Source organism: Mirounga angustirostris, unplaced genomic scaffold (assembly GCF_029215605.1).
Source record: "Mirounga angustirostris isolate CCGP_5_RB_7025 unplaced genomic scaffold, mMirAng1.0.hap1 SCAF_2, whole genome shotgun sequence".
Lineage (NCBI taxonomy): Eukaryota > Metazoa > Chordata > Mammalia > Carnivora > Phocidae > Mirounga > Mirounga angustirostris.
This window is the reverse complement of record NW_026991710.1, coordinates 177,294,666-177,321,236: the sequence shown is the minus strand read 5'-3', so window position 1 is coordinate 177,321,236 and position 26,571 is coordinate 177,294,666. Positions and strand designations below refer to the sequence as shown.

General features: G+C 40.9%; 1 protein-coding gene across 2 annotated transcripts in view; it reads right to left on the bottom strand.

Annotated features, from left to right (window-relative positions):
* Positions 1-1,201: 1,201 nt before the first annotated feature.
* TRMT9B (tRNA methyltransferase 9B (putative)) overlaps positions 1,202-26,571 on the bottom strand; it is a 69,001-nt gene continuing 43,631 nt past the window's right edge. For both annotated transcript variants that reach the window (XM_064585603.1, XM_045879755.3), the window contains exons 3-5: positions 17,946-18,100; positions 10,605-10,778; positions 1,202-4,482 (exon numbers count right to left, since the gene is read on the bottom strand). In XM_064585603.1, the coding sequence (XP_064441673.1) occupies positions 3,449-4,482; positions 10,605-10,778; positions 17,946-18,099 (1,362 nt within the window). In that variant the 5' untranslated portion in view covers position 18,100 and the 3' untranslated portion in view covers positions 1,202-3,448. The remainder of the gene's footprint in view (positions 4,483-10,604; positions 10,779-17,945; positions 18,101-26,571) is intronic.

The window sequence follows — 26,571 nt, the reverse complement described above, 5'->3', positions numbered from 1 at the left end:
AGGGCTGGATCCCAGGGCCCGGAGATCATGACCTGAGCCAAAATCAAGAGTCAGACACTTAACTGACTCAGCCACCCAGGTGCCCTGGCCAGCAAAGGTTTTTAAGGAAGAACCTTCCAGTAATCTCCTAAACACTTCCTGCTACTTCAGATAGTGGGACTCTGCAGGGATGCCAGCAAGGAACAGAGAAGGAACAGGGAAGACACTCTTTGATCCAGTATTAATAACGGAGTCCAAGTTTTCATATTACTTTGGATCAGCAAAATCTATAGCTAAGCAAGTTAAGGCAAACTGAACACTCCTAAGTAACCTGTGTATGCTTAAACTCACTTATGATTTGTATTTCCTTTTGAGGACAGTCCTAAAGATGAGCAAGATTTTTAAATGATTAAGATATTTACATTAGCTTGGCTCTTCAATGACATATATATATAATCTCCAAAGGCGGAAGTTAGAGTTAAGAGTGCTTTTCACGTGAATATACTAAAGCGAGGTTATCAACCATGGAGTGTTCAATATTCACACACAAAAAATATCTGGATGCATAGAATTCTTGTGCTCAGCAGATGAAGAGCAAAAGACTGCTATTATTGGTGGCTTCTTATTTACAGCCTTGTCAAAATTATGTGAAAATCTTTCTCAAGAACCAACCTAGAGAATCATCTAATGTAAAGTAGGGTGTGTGCTTAGGTCGCTCACACAGGTTAGGGCACAGCTATTTTGGTGCAGTCAGCCTAATATGCGGGGTTCCATGTAACTGGTACGCTCCCACCAGAAAGAGGTGACTTCAAGCAGATTTCTAGCAGCAAGGTTGGCATTAAAGATACATGTGACAACAAACTTCAAGGAGAGGAAAAATCCACTCGTAATAAAAAGGCCATCAAGACTTAACTGTAAGAACTTCTCCAACTCAGAGAATATTTTCTTTCTACTAAGAAAGCCACTTATACTCATGTTTAATGTCCTAATTTAAGAAATGAAACCCTATGATCCAGCAATTGCCCTACTAGGTATTTACCCAAAGGATACAAAAATACAGAATCGAAGGGGTATAGTCACCCCAATGTTTATAGCAGCATTATCAACAATAGCCAAACTATGGAGAGAGCCCAAATGTCCACCGACTGATGAATGGATAAAGAAGATATATAGATATATATATCTATATTTATATAGATAGATAGATATAGATATAGATAAATACACACACATACATACACACAATGGAATTATTACTCACCCATCAAAAAGAAAGAAATCTTGCCATTTGCAATGATGTGGATGGAGCTAGAGTGTATTACACTAAGTGAAATAAGTCAGAAAGACAAATACTGTATGATCTCACTCGTATTGGAATCTAAGAAAGAAAACAGATGAACATATGGCAAGGGAGTGGGGGAAAGGAGAGGGAAACAAACCGTAAGTGACTCTTAATGGTAGAGAACAAACAGGGTTAATGGAGGGAGGGAGGTGGGGGATGGGCTAGATGGGTGATGGGGATTAAGGAGGGCATTTGTTGTGATGAATACTGGGTGTTGTATGTTAGTGATGAATCACTGGATTCTACTCCTGAAACCAGTATTGCACTGTATGTTAACTAAAATTTAAAACAAAGAAATGGAAGACACTAAATTAATCTTTAATTTATATTCCACTTCTAGGTCTGTTTTCATTGTCCCTCTAATGCAAACTGAGTACCAAACACTACAAATCCTATATCTCATATATTGTACACCAGACAATCTCACCAACCAAAAAGGTGATGATGGGATCTCATTTTGAAGCCAAAAGAGATAAACACATCAGTCATTTTCAGATAAGCATTAAAAATAATCCTTTAGGTTTCTCTGAAAATAGCAACATTATCTTAAGATAGAGCACAATCACGGAGGAGATAAAGGACCCAAAACAAATGAAATTTTATACAAAACAAGAATTGAGTTTTTGTCCAGGATTACAGTGGTCTATAAATTAAAAAGACTTCTGTCAAATGTCAATTCCTAATTATATCTGTCTCCTGACCCATGACGTAGATTTAAACAGACCCATGGTTAATCTAAACAGATGCAGTGACCATACAACACCCAGTCTATTCATTTGCCTACAAAGTGGCAGAAATTCAACCTTGAATTAATAGGACTTAATTCTGCCTAAATCCCTAATATAACTAATAAAATGTCACTTTCGATAAGATAAATGCCCAGATTTTTTTTTTAAAACAACCCAACAATAGATCCTCTATCAAGGACAAATATCTTGCCCCTTAACAGTGTATTTGTAATGAGAACCAAAATAAAACGGTGCTTCAACCAGATTCTCATTTCCTAAATACCCCTTCAGTTCATAAGAAAAGCATCATTCTAGATGAAAACTCCTCGTTAGTCAACCTTGGTCTTATCTTAACCAGATATTCCTGCTTCGAATGAGGTCATGAAGATACCACCCGGGTACTTGCCATGGCATCTAGTACCCACACCTACCACTCTCTACAGGCTCACAATACCTTTAAAAACCTTCCGTGCAACATTGAAAACCTTGTTATTTGTGTATTTGGAAGCAAGTCTGCTTATCATTCAGAAAAGTCCTTGTAACACTTCTTGTCTCTCCACCATCTCTCACTTTTTGAAAGACTTCAAGTAAGAGCAAGGCCTTGGCAACAAATTAATGTATCGCGTGATTCCATTTACATCTGCGCAGTGGAGTTTACCTGGTATCTTACATATGGATCTAAAGTGTAGCCTGAGAAGCAGAACTCACCCACCCCCTTCATTATAAAAATAAAAACAGAATCTTGTATGGAATTGTCAAATCACTATGTTGTACACCTGAAACTAATATAACATCGTATGTTGACTCTACTTCAATAGTAATAAAAAAAAGTAAACACCCAGAATCTGCTAAAATCAGCATCTAATACTGACAAATGATATACACGTGTCTTCATAATTTCACCTTGCGGGCGCCTGGGTGGCTCAGTTTGTTGGGCGACTGCCTTCGGCTCAGGTCATGATCCTGGAGTCCCGGGATCGAGTCCCGCATCGGGCTCCCCCTGCTCGGCGGGGAGTCTGCTTCTCCCTCTGACCCTCCTCCCTCTCATGCTCTCTGTCTCTCATTCTCTCTGTCTCAAATAAATAAATAAAATCTTAAAAAAAAAAAAATAATTTCACCTTGCAGGGAAAAGAAGATCCCAACAATACTGAAGTTCACTTCCTATTGCTCCTTCAGTTCTCTTATATTAATAATTTACGAATACCCTTTGTCAAATGCTTTACGCGCCAGGCTCTGGGTTCATCCAAAGATTTAAAAGATAACCAACTCATCATCTTTACAAACCAAAGCATACATGGATTAAAAATAATAAAATTGGACACAAATTCAGGTAACCGTAACTAAACCCAGTGAAAAGAACATGGTCCACCTTTTGGAGGAATTGTCTAAAATGCCCCAGTCAGTCACAATTGTCCTTCTTCTCAGCAATGATACACCAGTTGCCATGATCATTCCCAGAGCTCAGAACATGCAGCTCTGCCACGTGCTCCTTCAGCAGGCCATAGAGCTCACCTTCTCGAAACACATGGTAGTAGCGCATAAAGGCTCCGGAATCCAAAACGTTGGGCTGTTGGTCTTCGACAGAAATTGTCTCCTCTGGGTTGGAATCTGTGGAGTCAAGTGCAGAAATCCTTCTCAGGATTCTACTAGCAGAAGGGGGACCTTCTTCCACATCACCTGCATTCATGCCGTTCTCACTAGTATTGGTGCCTTCCAGAAAATTCCCATCTCCATTTCTCCTAACTTCTCCTGGTTGGTCCCCACATAGATGTTTCACTGTGGCTGGTGCTCTCGGCCACTCCAGTTGCTTTTGAGACATCTCCACAAACACATCTTCGTCTAAATTTTGCTCCCTTGTTGAAAATGGTTCTTGGGGACCTGAGTCTAAACTGGCGTGTGGGGAAGGCTGGATGGATATAGTGCTATGGGCCCAACCGTCTGTATTTTTCAAGGGTCTCACCCTTTCAATTTGTTTCCTCAGAGTTGATTCGTCCAAAGACCTGGAGAAAAACCAGGAGCGAAAAGATTTTCCTAACGTGTTAGAGAATCCATTTTCTTCCTCCCCTCCCTTAGAAATATCTGCACAACACATTCTAGCCATCAGTGGCTCATAGTCCAGGCTGTGGGATCGTTGTGAATGACACTGCTCTTGAAAACAAACAGAACAGCTACAGACAGAGCAGGGAGGATGGTAGGGATGGCTTCTTTCTGAATGTGCACACGGCTGCTTTCTCCCAGGTTGGCTGGAGTCTGTGAAAAGCCGGGAGCATAAGGCCCTGTTCCACGGAACAAGCACATCTTGCTTCTCAAAGTGCCGGTTCTTTTGTTCCATGGCCCACACATAAATCATCAGCTGGCCTCCAGGAACTAAGACCCTGGCCATTTCTTTTATTGCTCTGATTCTTCTTTGTTTTGTAGAAAAATGATGTATGACTGAAAAAGAAGAAACTAGATCTCAGTGTGTATACATATACGTAAACTGATGCATTCAGACATTAGTATATTCCATACAATAACGATGCAATTTCAGCATGCAGGAAAGCCTCCTTATTTCCTACATGGCAGGATAGATGGTGGGAACAGCACAGCCTTGCTTTAGGGGAGACATAATTTTTGTCTCTGGCTCCTGTACTTTTTTGACAATTTGGGGCAATTATTTAACTTCTTTAGATTTCAGATTTCTTTGCCTATAATAAGACACTTAAATAATGTGTCCGTTCCAAATCCTCCTAGTTCCCAAATCCTGTGAAATTTGTTAACTAGAAGGATGATCAGTGTGAATTAATGAAATTTTCCTGGGAGCACTATGTTAGTAGCACTATATACTACTATTCCCTAGTATATACTAGGGAATATACTAAGTATTCCCTAGTAGAAAAACTATGAAATAATTCCTTGCTTTAATGAATGATTGGTACTTCTAAAGCACCAAAAGGTTAACACTACTAATCAATGTTAACAAAATTAATAAAGCAAATAGAAGTGGAGAAGAATGTTAAAGATTATTTTTCTATTTAGATAATGCAACAAAGATAAGCCAGCCAAGCCCAAGTCCAAGTAATTGCTTATAATTTTTTAAAAAGTTAATATATAATATTTAATATTTAATTAAATACAGAAGTTTGGGCCCATAGCACTGTATCCATCCAGCCTTCCCCACACGCCAGTTTAGACTTAGGTCCCCAAGAACCATTTTCAACAAGGGAGCAAAATTTAGACAAAGATGTGTTTGTGGAGACGTCTCAAAATTTAATATTAATATAAAGTGGTTGTGTATGTATTTTCAAAAAATCAACATATAAATCATTGTTTTACTTCTAATCCCTGCAAAGTTAAAGTGAGATTCAAGTAGGACTGCCTTTACCCAGCCTTAAGTGTGTTATTAGGCATATTTTCATCAAATAGTATGTGGAAAGCGCCAGTCTATTAGTTCCGAGAGGAGTTTGATCACAGTTCTGTGTCAAGAGAAACTATCAGATCTCTTTCCACAGGCAGGGGTAAGGCCCACCCCATGTCTCAGGTAGGAAGTTGGTTCTAAGGGGAGTCTGGACACTACTGCTCAGGTATGAGTAGTGAGAGGAGAGATGGAGGGGAGGCTAGGACAGTTCCTATAACCCTCACCACAATCCAGCTGGTAGTGGTGTGTTAAGCAGATAAATCTCTAGTTTACCTGCCACAGAGAGATAGCAAATATCTAACGTGAGATTATTATGGAGATAAAGCTGTCAGAGGAAGATCATTCAACAGGCACATTGGGTCTTGTTCCCAATCAGGTTTTTGTTCCTATTAGCAGCACACACACCCTGGTGTCTCCTGCCCCATGTAGCAGTGTGAGAAGCCAGAGGTATGATGAGGCTAAAATGGGTTTGAAGAACAGGAGCCCCATGTATTTTGTCCTAGATCTGTTAGTAACTCACCTTGTGATGTTTGACCAATCACTTGACTTCACGTGGCCTCAGACTATTCCCCACTCCTATCCCCACAGGGCCCTTTATAATGGTCCATTTGAAAGCTTACATGTCTAGAGACAGAGTCTTGAGCTAAAAGGAGGCACAGAGGTCAGGAGGACAAAGACTTAAGATGATGCTAATGTTCATATCTAGGACTATTCATGGTTGTTCGTATCTCCCATGACTTGCACCTAATTCACGCCAGAACTTCTGTGGGTGTATCTTGCAAATATGGTCAATCCTTATTATCTGTGAATACTGTATTTGCAAATTTTGCTACTTGCCAAAATATATTTGTACCCCCCCAAAAATAGCACTCTCCATGTTTTTGTGGTCATTTGTTGACATGCACATGATGGCAAAAAACTCCCATCATGCATGTTCCCAGCTGAGATCGAACCAGGTGACCCCTGCTTCCTTGGTTTGGCTTACCTCCTGTCAACAAGGGTCCTTTCATGGTCTATTTAGTGCCACATTTTTTGCATTTTGTGCTTTTCGTGTGTGATTTTGCTGTTTAAAATGATCCCTGAGCATAGCGCCCAAGGGTTCCTAAGCGTAAGAAGGCTAGGTTATGTCTCAGAGAGAAAATAGATGTGTTACAGAAGCTTCGTTTGGGCTGTTGGCATGAGCTCAAAATAAGTTTTCTTTAGGGGTACCTGAGTGGTTCAGTCAGTTGAGCATCTGACTCTTGATTTCTGCTCAGGTCATGATCTCGGCGTTGTGGGATGGAGCCCTGCCTCAGGCTCTGTGCTGGGCCTGGAGTTTGCCTGGGATTCTCTCTCTCCCTCTGCCCCTCCCCCTCTCCCCCACTCTCTGAAAAAAAAAATACATAAAAATTAAAAAATAAGTTGTCTTTAAACAGAGACACGGGCGCCTGGGTGGCTCAGATGGTTAAGCGTCTGCCTTCGGCTCAGGTCATGATCCCAGGGTCCTGGAATCGAGTCCCGCTTTGGGCTCTCTGCTCCGCGGGAAGCCTCCTTCTCCCTCTGCTTCTCTCTCTGTCTGTCTCTCATGAATAAATAAAATCTTAAAAAAAAATAAATAGAAACACATGTAAAACAAGGCTGTGTATTAGCCAGTTGACAAAAACGCTGCAACCAGAGGCTCACGGAAACCTAGTCCTGTAGTTCCCCTGGGAGCAATGGCTCCATATTCACTAATGAAGTGTTCAAGAGACTTAATACAGTATAATTACTGTGAATAATGAGAGTTGACTATGTTCCTTTTGGGGGGCCAAAAAGGAAAAAAGCATCACTAAAACCAGACTAATACAATAATCTCTTTTTAGCAGATTCGTAAGTCTTCAACATTCCAGGATTCTGGGCTTCAAAAGAAGTCTTTTTTAAAAGGAAAGTCTTTATATGTATTTGTTAAACATTTGTTCTGTGATGATTCATTTTTAATAGCATAATATCACTTTTATATTGCTGCTGCTTTTTTTTTTTTTTTTAAGATTTTATTTATTTATGTGCGAGAGAGAGCACTAGCAGGGGGAAAGGAAGAGGGCCAGGCAGACTCCTCACTGAGCAGGGAGCCCGCCAGGAGGCTAGATCCCAGGACCCCAAGGTCATGACCTGAGCTAATGTCAGATGCTTAACCAACTGAGCCACCCAGGCACCCTTGTATTGTTTTATGTTTATATTTAACATGTAATACTAAGTAACCTTTAGGCCATATTTTTTGGGAAAAGTTTACAAATAAAGATTTCTTCATTATATAAAAAATGTATTTTAAAACATTCTAAATGGAGCCAAAATGGGATATGAAGATACGTTTACATGAATTATCAATGTCAGGAAACTATATTGAATCTTTAAAGGATAAAAAAAAAAATCCCCTTTTGTTTAAAAATCATAATCACAACCTAAAGGCAAAAATAGTACAATATAGGGATTCTATAGCAATGTATTCCTACTGAGACCCCAGAAAATAGGGAGGTTGAATTCAATTACTGGATTCTAGAACTAGATAGGAAGTTACACAAGATCATTTTTTTTTTTTAAAGATTTTATTTATTTATTTATTTGACAGAGAGAGACACAGCAAGAGAGGGAACACAAGCAGGGGGAGCGGGAGAGGGAGAAGCAGGCTTCCCGCCGAGCAGGGAGCCCGATGTGGGGCTCGATCCCAGGACCCTGGGATCATGACCTGAGCCAAAGGCAGACGCTTAATGACTGAGCCCCCCAGCCGCCCCATCACAAGATCATCTTTAAAGTCCTGCTGTATCTTGATATTTTATGATATATTGTTATATAACTTTTCCAGTGTACAGGTCTCAAATCTCTATCTAAAAGCATTCAGAATCCATAGGTTTAGCATAAAGCAGAGCATTCCAACCTCAGCACTCCTGATATTTCGGACTAGATAATTCTTTGTTGTAGGGGGCCACCCACTAGGTGATAGTCGGTTGTACATATACACATCCAGTTGAGCCAGCTGAAAATGTCTCCGGACAAGGACAAGTGTCCCCTAAGGCTGGCGGGGGCAACAACATAAACCCAAGATGAGAACCGTTGGCATAAAATAAATAGTTGATTGGCACTGTTTTAATATATTGCTAAATTTTCACAGAACTGTCAAGCTATTCTTTTTTTTTTTTTTAAGATTTTATTTATTTATTTGCGAGAGAGAGAATGAGAGACAGAGAGCATGAGAGGGAGGAGGGTCAGAGGGAGAAGCAGACTCCCCGCTGAGCGGGGAACCCGATGCGGGACTTGATCCCGGGACTCCAGGATCATGACCTGAGCCGAAGGCAGTCGCTTAACCAACTGAGCCACCCAGGTGCCCCCTGTCAAGCTATTCTAAAACTAAGTGGAAAGAGTGCTTCTTTTTCCAATCTGCCAGCAAAACATAATGAATGTATCATTAGGTATGATGCTTACCTTTCAAAGTATTATGATTAAGAGACATGGAAAAGCAAAAACTATATATTTCTTCATGTGAAGATTAGCAAAAAGTGTCAACATACAGATTTCTAAACAGGGAAGTAAATATAAATGGACATAAGAGAGACAGACTATCAGAATTTTTCATATGGTTCTAAATGTGAAACCTAGCTGAAATGACCACATCACATTAATTTATAGTTACAGTTCCTAAAAATACATGGTGTGTTTCCACCTAAGGAAGCATTTTTCTTCAGAAGATGGCAACCAGGTGTGTTCTGTTTCTTCTGCCGACAAGGCGTGAGACTTCTGTTGAAAGCCGAGAGAGACTTAGAGCATTTCCCAGGCGCAGGAAAGCCGGGCAGTCTCCCCCTGCCCACAGTGGTGCCCAGTGGCACAGCCTGGACGTGGGGAGCCTCGCAGACTCTAAAACTGATGTCAACGCACAAAAAGAGCAAAGAATACGCTTCTCTGACCTCTCCGCGATTTCTCGTTCTTTCGGGAGAATGACCAGCCCCGAAACTTTCTTTCCACTCAAGATTCAAAGCATTGTAATGAGTTGCTTGGTGTAACGGGAATCCCTCCTCTTCATGTTGAGGCCCCAAATGGACTTAACAGTTTCGACTGCAATAAGTGGGGCTGTCGTAGAGCAGGTTTCCATGGCAACCGTCTCCTGCCAGTCCCAAGGACTTTCACGGCTGGGGCATCCAGGCCTGCATCCCCTTGCTAAGCAGAGATACAGTCCCCATCTAAGGTCAAATAGATCGAGTCCTCATTTCCTTCAGGAGAGAGCAAATAGTCTTACTCTGTATTTTTATCTGACAATCAGTTTTGTATCTAGTCAATTTTATGTAGGATCCCCTTGCTTTGACGAAGCTCGCTGGAGTCAAATAGATTAATCTTTTAAGTGTATTGGAGCAAATGATTTGCTGTGCAGAAGATTTTCCTCTTTGCGGAAAATTGCTGCAAGATTCCCTAGCGTATTTAAATAGGACTAACGGACTCGGTTTCAGAATTACGTGCATTGCGTAAGAGAGCCTTACCTGTGTCTATTTCAGGCATGGGGTTTTGTTTTTCTTTTCATTTGTGGCCTGTGTGTTTGTATGGGCACATTTGCTGGGAAAATAGCAACATAATCCCTAGACTTCTGAACAATCTTTGGCATTAAGAGAGCTGAGTGGCATTATAAAAATAACGCAGTCTGGGACCAAGTGGGGCCATCTTCCCTGGTGCCTTATGCATCAGTGAGCTGTAGGCTGCATGACACAGCCTGCCAGGTGACATTCAGTGCATCAGTTTTATAATGTCCTGCTAATAAAGGACACACTCGCGACCTAAAGCAGGTAATATGACTTCTAAAGTTCTACTTCACATTGGAAAAATCTGGCTTCATTTCAATATAACCAAGTACAAAATATTCCAATGAGTAAAATTCCCTTAATGCTTTCTTACTCATAAGTAAGAGAACTGGGAATGAGTCATCGGAGAGAATACAATACCAACTGGAAGGCTTGACTAGTTATCACAATCCCAGGTACCACCATCAAGTACCTTTGAGATTAGTTCAGTAATCCAGTTGAAATATTTTTGATAAAAATTAGATCACGTGAATCACATAGACATTTCTACAAAGAATGCACGTTGAGTTGTGAGAAGGGCCTCCACCATGTAATGTCATTCTCAAGGTGAAGAGTGAACGTGTGGCCAGAGGCTGCCTTACCTCCTATGGAGATGATAGCATCCAAGCCCTGGTCCCTAAAGGGGAGCTGAAGGTTGTCACATACCATGACTTCACATCCTCTGCTCCGGGCAATCTCTACCAATGGCCCACAGTAGTCACAGCCCAGGGTGTACACCTGGCTGTTCACTTTAAGATACTTTCCAGTCCCACAACCTGTAAGAGAAAAACCTGTGTTACGCGCCGTCCTTTCTGGGAAAGTAGAACGCACAGTTTTTCTTATAACAAGCAATAGAAATAACTTTGTATTAATGAACTGAGACCAATGACAGCATGGCATGAAGGTATTCACAAAAGCCAAAGAAAAACCTCCAGAGGGCACTTACAGATTTTCACTTATAGGAGGAGAGGGAGAGGAATCGGGAAAAAGAAATTATATTTATCAAACATTTAATGAGGTCATGCCTGTAGGAGTGAGCACGCAAGCACCACCAGAGACTGTTAGCTGGCTCACGGCAGGAGAGGGGGGTTTCCTAGACCCCAGGAGTGATGCTCAGTCCTTTATAAAATCTACCTTCACATACATATTTCATTATGCGAAGGTCTGTGTGTGATGGCATTTATTCTCATATTATCTCTCCAGACATTTTTTAAAAGATTTTATTTATTTGACAAGGAGAGAGAGAGCACAAGCAGGGGGAGTGGCCAGGCAGAGGCAGAGGGAGAAGCAGGCTCCCCGCAGAGCAGGGAGCCCGATGTAGGACTTGATCCCAGGACCCTGAGACCATGACCTGAGCCAAAGGCAGACACTTAACTGACTGAGCCACCAGGCGCCCCTCTCCCCAGACATTCTTACCACTCACTGGCTGTGTAAAACAAACTACTGCCCACCATTTTTCATTAGATATAAATAAATGAATGTATACAATAAAACATGCTTTTCAGAAATGTTGAATTTGAATGAAAAGGGAATTTCGGTATCTTTTCATCCAATCTATTGTCAGTTCTAGGTTTTAAATGATCTCTGTTGACTCAGTATGCAACTCTTAGAATTACTTTTTTCTTAAACAGACCATTTTTGACATTCATTTTCTGGTGGCAGAGACCCAAAGAATTCAATATTTACACAACCCAAAGATCTAGATCAATCGGATCTGATACTACAATGAAGAAGGAAGCAATAGGAGTGAGTAACCATCATGAAACAAAGCCTTCTAGGATCTGGTACCTAGTATTATATTTGCACAGACATAGCAGCTAATTCCTTTTCCAGAAATATTTAAAGATATCATTAGAGCTGATATTTGTGCCTACTGGCATTAGCTCTAGATTTTTCTCCCTGAAAAAAAAAGTCTACCACTAATCAAGGACGTTTAGTTGGCTGCTTCGGAAATACGTCACAATGCTCTAATAACTCCCTCTTGATAGGCCATTCAAAATTATATGAGACACTAAAAGCATAATTAAAGTTCATCGATGCCAGCTGAGACAGTGGCGAGCCTGTGAATAAAAAAATAAGATTTCCAGTGTGATTATTTCAATGTAAATGATTGGGGTCTTAGAAATATTTTAGATCTCACAGCCATGGTTCCCAAGAATGCTTACGAGAAAAAGAAACCAATATTTGAGGGGAGTTATGGGGAAAATAGGAATCACAAAGTATTTAAAAATGGCAGTCCTGAGTATTTCAAAGATGATGGTCATAGTTGAAGAAAAAATAGTCTTGCAAATCCGTTTGCTTTTTTAATTTTAATTGGCTCAGGGGATACATTTTAAAAAATGGAAAATTATCATAGAGAGACGAATAAGAACAGGTTCGTGATAGACTGCTGCTTATCGGTGGTGGGGGTGGGGGATGGGTGAAACAGGCAAAGGGGGTCCAGAGCACACTTATCGTGATGAGCACTGAGCAATGTACAGAATGGTGGAATCGCTACATTGTGCACCTGAAACTAATATAACACTGTCCGTTAATGATGCTGGAATTTAAAAAGTAAAAAACAAGAAAGAACAACAGGTTTGTGGACCATTCGAGCTAGAGGGAGGTGTTCAGAGGGCATCTGGCAGTACTGAAACCACTCGGGCCTTTTCCTGAAAGGCTTCCAAGGCCCATGGAACCCTTGATTTATCCCATATTCATTATTTTTAAGCTTTTATTTATTTGTCAGAGAGAGAGAGAGCACAAGCAGGGGGAGGGGCAGAGGGAGAGGGAGAAGCAGACTCCCTGCTGAGCCGGGAGCCCGATGTGGGGCTCGATCCCAGGACCCTGAGATCCTGACCTGAGCTGGAGGCAGACGCTTAACCGACTGAGCCACCCGGGTGCGTCCCAATCCCACATTCATTTCTGATGACATTCAGTTTCAAGGATAGTGGTGGATCTCCCAAGTATGATGCCATTATTTATCTTCCAACTGCATACACTGAGATGCTAAAGAGGGGCAGATTCTATCCTAATGAGATGGGGAACACTGCCAAGCCTAGTGACCCCATTATCTTAAATGTGCAAGAAGCCTGTCAGAACATTTTTGATATTGCAGCAAGCTCCAGCACACAACACTCATGCAGCTTTACAAAATCTCATTAAAGGATAACCTCTCGTAGTACTGAAGTGAGCAAACAGAAGGCGCCTGTAGGCTTCCATTCCCTCTTTTCCATTCTGCACCACACTCAGAGAAGGAAACAGATGCTTGCCCCAATTCCACAAAATGCTTTGGTGCGTGGTGGGCAAGTGTTTGCTAGAAATAATTAATCTGTTTCCCCTTAAGTTTGTAGGAATTACATTTTTTAAATTAAGTTTTTGTTTTGTTGCTAAGACCGTTACCTGAAAGAGAATTCTCTTTTCCCATGGGAAAGAGAAGAATGTATAGCCTATTTATTTCCCATTTTATATACATTTCTTGAAACCAGAGATGAAGGGATATGTTTTATTCTGTAGGCATATTATGTGCCTACCACAAAGCAGAGGTTCTACATTTCCATTGACTCAGTGCAGGAATGGTAAATAGAGAATGACTTAGCAAATCAAATCTGACCACAGAGACTGGGAATAAGTACATACAGTGAAGAGGCAAAGGGAATCTTAATTATTGAAAAGTTCATTTTTATTATGTACGCAAAAATGCAATTTTCAATACTACTGGGACAGACGGTTGTCTCTGATGTCGGGTAAAAAGGTAACCTTGCCCAAAAAGAATCGGGCTCTGGTCTTTTTCCGGCTTTCGAAGCTAATCTAAATAAAGCTCTCAAACCCCAGAACACCCTCCATGCCCCATCTAATGTCCTTAGTGACAAGCCCATTTTAGGTAATGGCATTGCCATGACTGCACAGTGCCTAGCATTTCCTGAGAGACTTGGGATTTCTGCTGTCTTTGAATCATGTAAGTTCTTTTCACTTAGGCTATAGTTCCTGCTCACTTAATTCTTGATACCTGCCCTGAACACTTAGTTGTCATCAGGAACCCTTCACCCACACCTCAGCAAATCAGCTCAGCTGGGGAATTGGGTGAGGTGGTTAATAAAATTTTCATCAACTGAAAGTTGCACCACTTAAATAGTGAAAACAGCCTAGGAAATTACTGTATGGGCAACTGGAACCTGATTACCTCCAGATGTTTGTTACTTATGCAAAGTTTTACTCATAATTAACTATACATTGCTAATCTAATAACTAGTCAAGTTGCCAACATAACAATTGATTTTAGCGAAGTGGAAAACTGGAAAGAAAAAATACTTCCTTTTGGAGATAGTCATATTATCCTACTTTTTTTTTTTTAAGATTTTATTTATTTGTTGGAGAGAGAGAGAGAGAGCACAAGCAGGGGAAGCTGCAGGCAGAGGGAGAAGCAGGCTCCCCACTGAGCAGGGAGCCCGATGTGGGGCTCCATCCCAGGACCTTGGGATCATGACCTGAGCCGAAGGCAGCTGCTTAACTGACTGAGCCACCCAGGCATCCCTATCCTACTTTCTTTTCTTCTAATCTCCTTAGGCTTCTTTCTTTTCTTTTCATTTATTTTTTCTTTAACTTCATTTTTATTTTAAAATCTATCTCTCAGGGTGCCTGGGTGGCTTAGTCAGTTGAGCATCCGACTCTTGGTTTCAGCTCAGGTCATGATCTCAGGGGATCGAGCCCCCCATTGGGCTCCATGCTGGGCTTGGAGTCTGCTTGGGATTCTATTTCTGCCCTTCTCCCTGCTCTCAATCTCTTTCTCCCTAGACTGTCTCTTTCTCTAAAATAAATAAAATATTTTTAAAAACCCTATCTCTCATTGTGTAATCAAAATAGTACCATTCATTTATTGAGTAGTTAAAAAACTGTAAAAGCACTAAATTCGAAAGATACAAATGGGTAAAAAAATATATATATACTAGATAAAATTATGGAGTTGCACAGGGGCATCTAAAGAATATTATTTGCACCATAATTTGTAGGAGCGAGATCGAGCAGACAACATGTATCTGTTAATAGGGTGCTATTATCAGAGAATGCCATGCAGGTTTTAATGTGAGGCAGCTGTGTAAGTACAAACATGGGATGATCACAATATATGAAAGGAAACAAAAGCTAGGTTTGTATAACATACCACCATTTGTGTAATCAAAAAAGGACAATCCACCCATATGCACACATATGCAAATGCTTATACTTGAAATATCTCAAGATTATACAAAAAGCTCATTGGGTTACTTGGTGCCGTAGGACGGGGATGGCATATTTTTCACCGTATACCCTTTGGTACCTTTGTTACTGAGCCACGTAAGTACATCAGCCAGCAAAACAATTTTAAGCAAATGGGTTACTTGGTGCCGTAGGACGGGGATGGCATATTTTTCACCGTATACCCTTTGGTACCTTTGTTACTGAGCCACGTAAGTACATCAGCCAGCAAAACAATTTTAAGCAAGAGGTAGTCCTCCTTTTTTTAAATTTTTTGTTCATATCCTTTCCTCATTTTTTTTTTTTTTGAAATTTTGGTCCTATTGTTTTGTACTGACTTTAAAGAATACCCTGTAGATTCAGTAAATTATCCAGTTTTCTATCAGATAAATTGCAGATATTTTTAACTTAATTTTTGTTTTTTGACTTCATTTATATATGTCTAGATTTTTGCCTTGTAGAACTTTCAACTTTTTACATGGCCAAAGATATCCATATAGTCGATCTTCTTTTTTTTTTTTTTTTAAAGATTTTATTTATTTATTTGAGAGAGAGTGAGAATGAGAGAGAGCACATGAGAGGGGGGAGAGTCAGAGGGAGAAGCAGACTCCCCACCAAGCAGGGAGCCTGATGCGGGACTCGATCCCGGGACTCCAGGATCATGACCCGAGCCGAAGGCAGTCGCTTAACCAACTGAGCCACCCAGGCGCCCCCATATAGTCGATCTTCTTTACTCACAGGTTCCATATTTGCACGTTCACCTATGTGATAAAATCTGTGACCCCCAAGTCAATACCCAAGCACTTGCATGGTGGTTCACTGACAAGCCTGTTTATAGAGCAGCAAAAATTTGGAAAAATTTGAGTTGCCTGAGGTGTCTGGCCAGTGTCTTGTTTTGATTCTCATCCTACCAACAAGTGCTCTTTCTGTGGTCTATTTAGTGCCACATTTTTGTGCTTTGTTCCAGTGACTTCATGGTTTAGGATGGTCCCTGAGCATAGAGTTAAAGTGCTGTGAAGAGTTCCTAAGCCCAAGATGGCTATGACGAGCCTTATGACGAAATATATGTGTTCAGTAAATTATGTTCAGGCATGAGTTATATAGTGTGTTGGCCTTGAGTTTAATGTTAAAGAATCCATACTATATCGTCATAATGTGTCTTCAAATACACAGAAGCATGAAACAAGGTTAGGTATTGATCAGTTGACCAAAATGTTGTGACCAGAGGCTCACAGGAACCTGATCCTACATTTCCCCTCAGGGCAGTAATTCAGTATTCACAAAGTCAGTGTTCATGGCAATTTTATCAACTTAACGTAGGTACTGTGAATAATGACAACTGTATTGTCTTTTATGATTTCTGACTTTCCTTGGTGTTACACACAGAAGGGGCTTTTGCCTCTGAGGATATTTTTAAAAATAATCTAGTTGTCAATCATCCAGTCCTTTAACAATTTAATTTTCTCATATTTATATCTTTGCTTCATTTGGAATTTTGGGGTAAGGTATGAGAAAGCAGCATATAATTATACTGTTGTCCCAAAGCCACTTATGGAATGGTTCCTTTTCTTCCTAACTGATTTTAAGATTCTGGCACTTTGCTGACATCGAGGGTGGTAAGAGTTCCAAACTCACTGTATCTTCTGAAACCACAGTTAATTTTTAAAAGTTGACATGATAGAGGTAGTTTTCAAAGTCTCTCCGTTTCTATATGGCATGCACCCCTTTCCCAGATTCCACCCTGCTCATACCACCTTTAATATGCTAAAAGCCATGGATACAGGTCTGTTTCTCGTACTAATATTTAGAGTAAATGTTTAGAGTAAATGTCAAATCAGATGGCATTGGTAACTGCAGATTTATGACTCTCCTGGGCACAGTCTGCACGCAGTTGCTGGAAAGCAGTTTTAGGTGGGCATGCCTCAAGTGGGAATCCTACCATGTCTTAAACCTTAGTCTTAGATCTGCTGGGTTGTGGTTTACCACTTCTTGATTCAGAAAGATACTGAGCCAAAGTCCTCCAGGCAAATCAGTGATTACGAAGATATGATCTAATTAAAGAAAGGCTCTAATAATGAAAGACCTATGGAATAGTTAAGGGAAAAGGATCTATGAGACTAATAAGAGGTTACGGGACCTCTTGTGTAATCCCACAATTCTGGCTCTTCTGTAGAAGGCAAGAGAGCCAGTCACGGTGAGCCACCAAATGTTATTTACAAATGTGAATGTTTCCAAGTTTTAAATGGTCAATTTCACCTGCAGTCATTTCAGTCATGATTTATTCATTCAGTGCCAGGTCGATTTTGTTGGAGGATGTGCGCAGAGGCTCTCGAAAAGGTCACCATTGTGTGAATGTAGATTTCAAAAAGTTTCCTACTTTCTGACTTATTGAATTTCTTTTTTTTTAAAGATTTTATTTATTTATTCATGAGAGACAGAGAGAGAGAGGCAGAGGGAGAAGCAGGCTTCCCGCGGAGCAGGGAGCCCCATGCGGGACTCGATCCCAGGACGCTGGGATCATGACCTGAGCCGAAGGCAGACGCTTAACCATCTGAGCCACCCAGGCGCCCTGACTTGATGAATTTCTGCTATAAGGTTGAATAGTCTAGGTACTGGCAGGCCAAGGACACAATTTCAGACTTCTGGTCAGAACAGAAATGTGAGATGCATCTGAAAAGGAAAGACACAGGAGAATATATTTCAGACTACGGGGCACAAGCCCGGGTTACCTATGTCAGCAATGAGGCTGCCGGGCTTCTGCTCCTGGAGGAACTGGCGGACGCGAGGCCAGGCTTTGCTCTGCAGGTCACTGAAGTAAGGTGCCGTGCTCTCATACACATCATGCACGTGTTGCTTCTCCAGCTGGGCAGCTTCATGATCCATCCTGGGAATGGGGCCACCCCAAGAAATGCAGGTCAGAGTACGCACCAGAGATAACTGATGGAGGATGCGGATTTACTAAAATCGGGGACCTACAGCCGTCAAGGTTGTACTGTCCTTACACTCTCTTTTGCACTGCGAAGGACAAAACCTGCAGTGTGACCCCACCATAATTGTCCAAAGGCTAGCAAATGCATAGTGTTTACCTGCAGATCTTCGGAAAATAATGGTTTGGAAACGAGCCAGCCACCCTACGTTCCTGTGCAAGATCAATTCTTCATTTTGGAAGCATATATAAAAGGCTTACCAAATGGTTCATTCTGGATAAAATTATCTAATGCTAAATACGTTTTTAAAATTTTATAACAGGTAGCTCATCACTCCAATCCAATCACAAAGCCCTATTGAATCTACCTTTTTTTTTTTTTTACAGGTCTTTGAAATTTATTGTAGTCACATAGGGAAAAAGTCAGGTTTAATGTTTTTGGATTCCAGCCATTTCTCTATTTCCATACTAATTCTGCTTTAGAAAAGGTGCTCATCTCCTGCCTGAATTACTTCCACAGTCTGTTAACAGGTTTTTTGTTTCTTTTTGTCTTTTGCCCCTCTCAACCTCTTTCCTTCACTTATGCCACAACTGTTTTTCTAAAACATAAATCCAGTTGTGTTGCTTTCCATCTCAGACTTCTTCAGAGGCATTTTATACCTTGTTCAATCAAGTTCAGGTGTCTTAGTGGGGCTTACGAGGCTCTTTCTGATCTGGCCCTAACTTACCTCTCAAAGCCATTTCTCACCACCCTTCCGCAGCATCAGATGAGCTGTATTACTCAGTGAACCATGGTTTCTCAGATGCGACACATTCTCTCCCTGATCCAGGGGCCTGAACAGATGCTGTGCTTTACCTGGCTAACTTCCATTCATTGTTGACACGCACATCACCTCTTCCAGAAAAGCCTTGTCTGACCTTTCATGCAGCATTAGGCAATCAGGAGTGGAAAAATGCAAGAGCAGTCTTAGAGGCCTCTGCTGTGTTGGGTTTAATCTTTTAATTATTCTCTTGAGGCCTGTGAGTGAAGAGTATCCCAGGGAAGTGGCCAGGGGCTCAGCTTGCGGCTTTTTACCAATCAATATCAAAGTATTTTCAATCATTTGAGAGCCCTACCGGTGCGCATCAGCTAGTTTCGTGCTGCCCTTTGTACCCCTGTGCACCCCGTGCATACCTCTACACATACAAAGGGCTATAATAGTTTATTTGATATTTTCCTCTAGTGCTGGCTGGAAAATCCTAGAGATCAAGGGCTTGTCTTATTTAACGCTGAATCCCCTGGAGTTTGCACACGGCAGACCGTAAATAAAGGAATAAACGAACATAACTGGAATGGAATCTAACCATGACCACAGAAGGTGGCATTGGCTTTGGGAGAAGAGGGAGTGACCGTGGGGCATGTGGGAAGAAAGGAACCTACACTCACAAGCTTGCAGATGAGAGAGCAACAGGAGAAGGGCCCAGTCTCTAGACGGCCCCTGCGTCCCGCTCCCCACCCTCCATCCTCTTACACCCCCACCCTGGGAAGTAGGAAGCACTTGAATAAGATGGTGTCTCATTAGGAACTACAAAGTACCTTCCCTTCTTACTCCCCTTTGCATTTAAGAAATATCTTGTGGAGAGATACTTTGAGACTACATAAATATCCTGTTTTTCAGAGTCTCATCCGCCAGTTTCAGCGTCCTACCCATGGGTGATTCTTGCCCCAAACAGTTAGTACCATAATCATCACCAAATGATGATATCCTAATTCCATCATTCCTTCTATTGCAAGGAAGAGCTTCTCAGGATTTACTCTTAAGAAAACAAATTAGCAGTAGACTCTCCTTAATTACCATGGACCTGCCCACAGCCCCTGCAAAAAAATCTGGCAAACTCCTAACAGAGTACAAATCTCATTTGTGAGGTCTGACAAAACTTCCACCCAAACTGAAACAGCTTATGTTGCACCCTCAACTGGAATTTACAAAGTAAACAGATGGCTGCCTGTAACTTCCTACACACCAGAAAAGCCCAAACGCCCAGTGCTTTTCTTTTTAATCAAAATCTCCGTAGACTTAAGTCTCTTTAACACTTTTTCCCCCTCAAGGAATCAAATCAGACAATGCAATTTTGAGGAACCCTAGAACAAAGACATTTTACTTTCTTGTACTTGCACATGTCAAGTGGCAATCAGCATAAACTCGATGATCTTCAATCTGGCTCCAACTACAAGCTCAGAATTTGTAGTATCTGAACAGTACCCCTTGCAGACCTTCCTCTAAGTCCTCTCCCAAATTGCTTGGCCTCTACTGTAAACAAAGACCTATTTTAAAGTGTGTGAACAACAGAAATCCACTTTGTTTTTATTGCATTTTAAGTTAAGATTATATACTGCAGAATAAAGAGCTGACTGTGAACCTGATTTGTAGAGTTGGGGCTCTCCGATGTGACATTTTTAACACTGGATTTAAATTTCCTGCAATATTTTCCAGATGAATGTTATACATATAGGTAAATTCCTTGTGAATTAGGTAATGTGATTAACCTAGTGAGATTAGTACTAAAATAAGAACACAGGGTTCAAGGTGCGGCTAGGGAGATGGGGTTTGGTTTAGCCAGGCTTCTTAACCTGTGTGCTGTCAGATTCTAGGCCCTTGTAGCTAGCTGATGCCTTGTTGGTGAGCCATGAGAGAAGGTAAAATAATCTGGAAGGTAAGGAGAAGTCAGAAGAAGTAGTGCACTGAAAATTCAAAGAACTAATTTGGGTTTTACTTGAAGTGCAATTGAAAGTAGAAAGTAGTTTTCAGTTGGTAGATGGGTTGGGGGGGTGGGTAACATGATCGGACTTACAATTTTAAAAGATCGCCCTAGGCATATCTAATTCTAATTAGACTAGAATAGCTATTGTTTTTATTTGTCCCACCAAGTTCACCATCTCCCTTGTTCTGATAATTTGTATCTTGTCCTCCCTGGAGGGGCATGTGACTCAGGCCTGGCCAATCATGGTATTGTATTCCGGATACAATCATTGGTCCAAGGTGGGCAGGTGATACCAGGTGAGCCAATTAGAGTCCTTCCTGGAGAGATCTCTGTGTGGAACTAAAGAACCAGTGGCCTTGGGGCACCTGGGCGGCTCCATCGGTTAAGCATCCAGCTCTTGATTTCAGCTCAGGTCATGTTCTCAGGGTCTGGAGATCGAGCCCCCATTGTGAAGCCTACTTAAGATTCTCTCTCTGGGGCACCTGGGTGGCTTAGTCATTAAGCACCTGCCTTCAGCTCAGGTCATGATCCTGGGGTTCTGGGATCGAGCCCCGCATCGGGCTCCCTGCTCAGCGGGAAGCCTGCTTCTCCCTCTCTCACTCCCCCTGCTTGTGTTCCCTCTCTCGCTGTCTCTGTCAAATAAATAAAATCTTTAAAAAAAAAAAAAAGAAAAGCTTCTCTCTCTCCCTCTGCCCCTCCCTGCTCCACCTCACTCACACACACACACACTCTCTCTCTCTCAAAATAAATAAATAAAAAATTTTTAAAAATTAAAAAAAAAAAAAGAACCAGTGGTCTTGTCCCTGGCATCACAGAGCTAGAGAGATGTGAAGGTCAGGCTGCCAGTGACTATGTTTCCCCCACATGCAAAAGAGCTGTCTTAAGGTAGAAGAGAATGAAGTCAGGCAAAGCAAACAGATGAGAGACAAACGCAGAGAGAAGAAACATGGGAAGCATAAAGTCCTGGTTCTACTCCCTGAGACTTTGGTTCTTGCAGTTCTGGGGGCTACTCCTTATCCTACCCACCTCGGAGTCCGTCAGTTCCCCTTTGTAGTTACACTTGTTGGGTTTCTGACCTGACCGCCACAAGAGTCCTCTCTAATCCAGCCTTACTTCTTATACTAAGAACTTTGGGTTTTGTTCTATGGCTAGCCTATATTCCTTGGAAAATGGAAGCGAGGAGAGAAAGTGATAGGAAACTAACAGGAGAGGTCAGTGGCTTGATGTGTTTCCCAGGGAGAGAGGAACAAAAAGAAGGATATCAGCAATTCTTCTAGCAACTGGGTCATCATTAAGAAGTCACAAATACTTGGTTGTCCTGTTCTGAGCATGTGATTAGGATAACACTTCTCCACCCAACTTCATTCAGACAAAGCCTGGATTGTGACCATTAAATATGATCAGAAAAGATGTGAATTATGTCTGGGCAGAAGCTTTAATAGCCAGCATGTAGCTCCAGTACTGTTTTCCATGTCTCTGCAAAATCATGGAAACAGCAGTGTAGGTCCCTGATGCACAGACAGCGTGGGTGTTTTAAGCCAAAAGGAATAAACAGCTCACCTAAGAAATGTTGAATAGGTAATGAAAAAGTAAAAACTATCAGTTATATTCTATTGGAAGGTACCCTGTTACTATGTGAGTGTGTCTAAATTTTTTCCTTCATAAATATTAACATTATCCTTTTTACTACAGATGTAACAAAATTGGGGAGAAAACTGAATACAGTACTGTATCCTGTCTTTTAAAACTTAATATCGTGAGCCAAGAAGTGACTTTTGCCTGTGGTTTTCTCCAAACTTCTCAAATAAATGTAATTTCCTTCATCCCTAAATTCCACAGGACCTGAAATGTTTCATAGTCTACAAAGTATTATAATAACTTAAGTAATTCTACCAGATTCTGAACTCTAAAGAAGCAACATTAAATATACATCTTTGGTGAGCCCATGGTATCTAGCACTGGTCTTAAACAGGTCTAACCATGTTTAATGAATAAATGAAAAATGAAACTCCAGGCAAATAAACAATATTTTTAAATTATTTTAGTTGTAACAGTTTAGGTATAATTGATGTATAACAAACTGCACATTTGTAATGTGCGCAATTTGATAAGGTTTATACATATGCACGTGGGGAACCACAAGACAATTATGATAAAGAATGTAGCCATCACCTGCAAAGTTTCCTTATGTCCCTCTGTAAGCCATCCCTCTCACCTTTCAGTCTTTCTTAATGCTGTGTTTCTGGACAAAGAAACAGGGATAGATAGATGGGTGCACACTGAGACATGCCCAACACCCACAATTTCAAATGCAACTTTGAAATTTGAAATGAGTATAAAAAAATGAATTACTTTTAATGATCATTATAAAACCATGCCTACCACACACATGTATAAATAGTAAAAACATTCAGAGGAGCTGAAAAGGTTTCCCAAGAAAAGATTTTCCTAGTATCTCATCAAGGAGATGAGACACTGAACTTGACCCACAGAGAACACAGAGAACTCTGAGAGGCCTTGTTTTGTCCCCTGGAGTGGCTCCTTGTCCCCAGAGAGAAGTCACCATAGCTGCATATTCTCAGGACAGTTCCTTTCATAACCAGTCCTAGAAAGGCAGCTCAGAAACTGGGATAATAGGCTCGAAGCTCATGGCCCAGTCACCAGGAGGGATTTGTCTTTTGTTTGTGATGGCAACTTCTGTTATATTTTATCCTGAGTTTCTTTCTGCACCATTATTCTCTCTACAGTCAGTCCTCCCTGTTTTGGCTCAATGGAAAACATACTCATTTGTTTTCTTATTTAATTCTGTCTCCAGGTACCTACCTACCAATGACATTTCTAAATTAAACTCTCTTGCTATGAGGTAAAACAATAGAGCTTTTAGAGGAAAAAGACAGCTTCTATATAACCTTGAGGTTGGTTAGGATTTCTTCAACAGGTCCTAGAAAGAACTAACCATAAAAGGGCAAATAAGTAAATTAGACTATATTAAAATTAAGACATTACAGGGCACCTGGGTGGCTCAGTCGGTTAAGCATCTGACTTGTGGTTTCAGCTCAGGTCATGATGTCAGGGTCACGAGATCGAGCCCTGCATCAGGCTCTGTGCTGGGTGTAGATCCTGCTTAAGATTCTCTCTCTCCCTCTCCCTCTACCCCTCCTGTCACCTCCCTCCCCCACCCCCCTGCTTACACTCCTCTCTCTCTCATGCTCTCAAATAAATACATAAATAAAATCTTTAAAAATAAAAAAATTAAATTAAGATATCAGTAGGAGAGTGAAAATTCAACCCATAGGATGTAAAAAGGTAGTCACAGTACATACATCTGACTAAGGATTTGTATCCAGAATATAAAGAATTCTTCCATACCATTAAGCAAGAGACAAACAACCCAATATAAAAATGGGCAAAAAACCCACAGAATTTCACCGTGGGCAGGAGATGAACAGGAAACACATGAAAAGGTGCCCATCTTCGTTCATATCAGGCAACTGCAGATTAAAACCACAGTGTGATGCTACCACCCACGTGAGAGAACAGCTAACAGGAAAAAGACAGAAGATACCAGGTGTTGGTGAGAACATGGAGCTGCCAGAATTAGAATATGCTGCTAGTAGAAGTGTAAATTGCATCAGCTTGTTTGGAAGACTGTTGGCAAGTGACAACGAAAGCCAGACATATGCATATCCTGTGGCCCAGAAATTCTGCTCTTTATGTATGTGTATATGTATCCAAAAGAAATGCTCACATAAATTCACCAAAAGACAGTCTAGAATTTCCACAGTAGCATTCTGCAAAACAGCACAAACCTGGAAGCCATGCATTATGTCTGTCATCAATAGAAGAATCAAAGAAATTGCCATGGATTCATACAACGAAATACTGTAGAGTAATAAGAATCAAAAGTCGGCGACTATATGCAATGGGATGGCTCAGTCTCCTAAATATAATGTGAAAAGAGAAAGACACAAAAGAATACAGAGTATAGGATTCCATTTATGTAAAGTGCAAAAACAGGTAAATCTATGCCATTAGAAGTGGAATCATGGCTACCTCGGGGTGTAGGAATTGCAAAGGAGCGGGGGGGGGGCACTGTCCTGGAGTGTGGGTAATATTCTATTTCTTGATCTGGGTTCTGGTTACACAAGGGTGCTTATTTTGTGAAAATTCATCTAAGTGTACACATATATACTTCCCTATATATTTCAATGTAAGAAAATCCTTTTACTTTCAGACAATTGTCTTACTATGAACTTTAAAGGATTTTTAAAACTCAAAGCTGAGCAGAATATCCTTTCTCAGCCATGTCCTGCCATTGCCAGGGTGAATGAATGTCATTCATTTAGTGCCTTCTAGGGGACACCTAGAAACTGGAGATCACTAGGGTCAAAGATGAGTTAGGGTACCATGTTGATGCAATATTCCCATGAAATTAGATTATGTAATAATATATACAGAAACTGTTGAGTTTTTAGCTCAGATGAAATTTAACTGAGGATTTCCTCTCCTCGTTTTTCTTGGAATAAAACTATAAGACTTTTTAAAGAACATAAAAACGACCTGAACAAATAGAGATAAACCCAATGCTTGGGATGTGGACCCAACCACTGTGACTTCAACAACCACACACTTAACAATTCTGATTCACAAATAACCCTTAAGGACATGGTCTAGGGAAATTAACTGAGGATTTCTTACTAATTTAAATAAGATAATGTCTCATGCCAGATTATCCAGTAACCTGTGAAGAATAAAGTCCATTTGCTCTCAGTAAAGATGTCCTATCAGGGCAGTGTCTAATTGGTCTGCTGCAAGAAAAGAAACTCACTTTACCAACCCTAGATTCATGTGTTTATTAAATACTAAATAGCTTTACCTAAATATCCAATGTGAAATTAAGGATGAATTATGTTAGCTCTGGCCTCCAAGTAGCACAGCTACGATGATATATGAGGATTATGGATCTCAGTAAATGGATGGGAACAGATATTATATAAAGAATCCAGGAGAGATGCTGCCTTATCCTTAGCTTTCTAACAGCATGTGGATCCAATTCTTACCATCATTCTCTCACTACCTTGTTGTTCTATCATTACTGTTACTCATTAAGACAATTCTCAGACACTTCAGTGCCTTGTTAGAAATGATCGGACAAAATGAAATTTCCTGATTTATTACTGCTATGTTGATCAGCTGGAATGTTTAGCCAGCTGTTTATGTGGCTCTCTACAAGAGCACTTACTGTACTGGAAAAACCTGCTGAGTTTATGGGAGAATAAAAACTTTCAGAATGATTTCACAATATTTATAAGCCATAGAACCAAGGAAACAGCAATTTGGAGCCTAATTGATAGGAGGGCAGTTAATCACCTGAACAACACAGATGTAATAGAAGAAACAGGGCCCCCCAAAAAACAAAGAAGGAGCCAAAAATATGTGCCAATACAGTTTTTCTTTTCTTTTCAAGATTTACTTAATTATTTGAGAGAGAGAGAGAGAGAGACAGCAGGGGGAGGAGCAGAGGGAGAGGGACAAGCAGACTCCACGCTGAGCGTGGAGCCTGACACAGGGCTCAATCTCATGACCCCTGTGATCATGACCTGAGCTGAAATCAAGAGTCAGATGCTTAACCGACTGAGCCACCTAGGTGTCCCTACAGTTTTTCTTTTTAAAGGTGTAAAATGGAA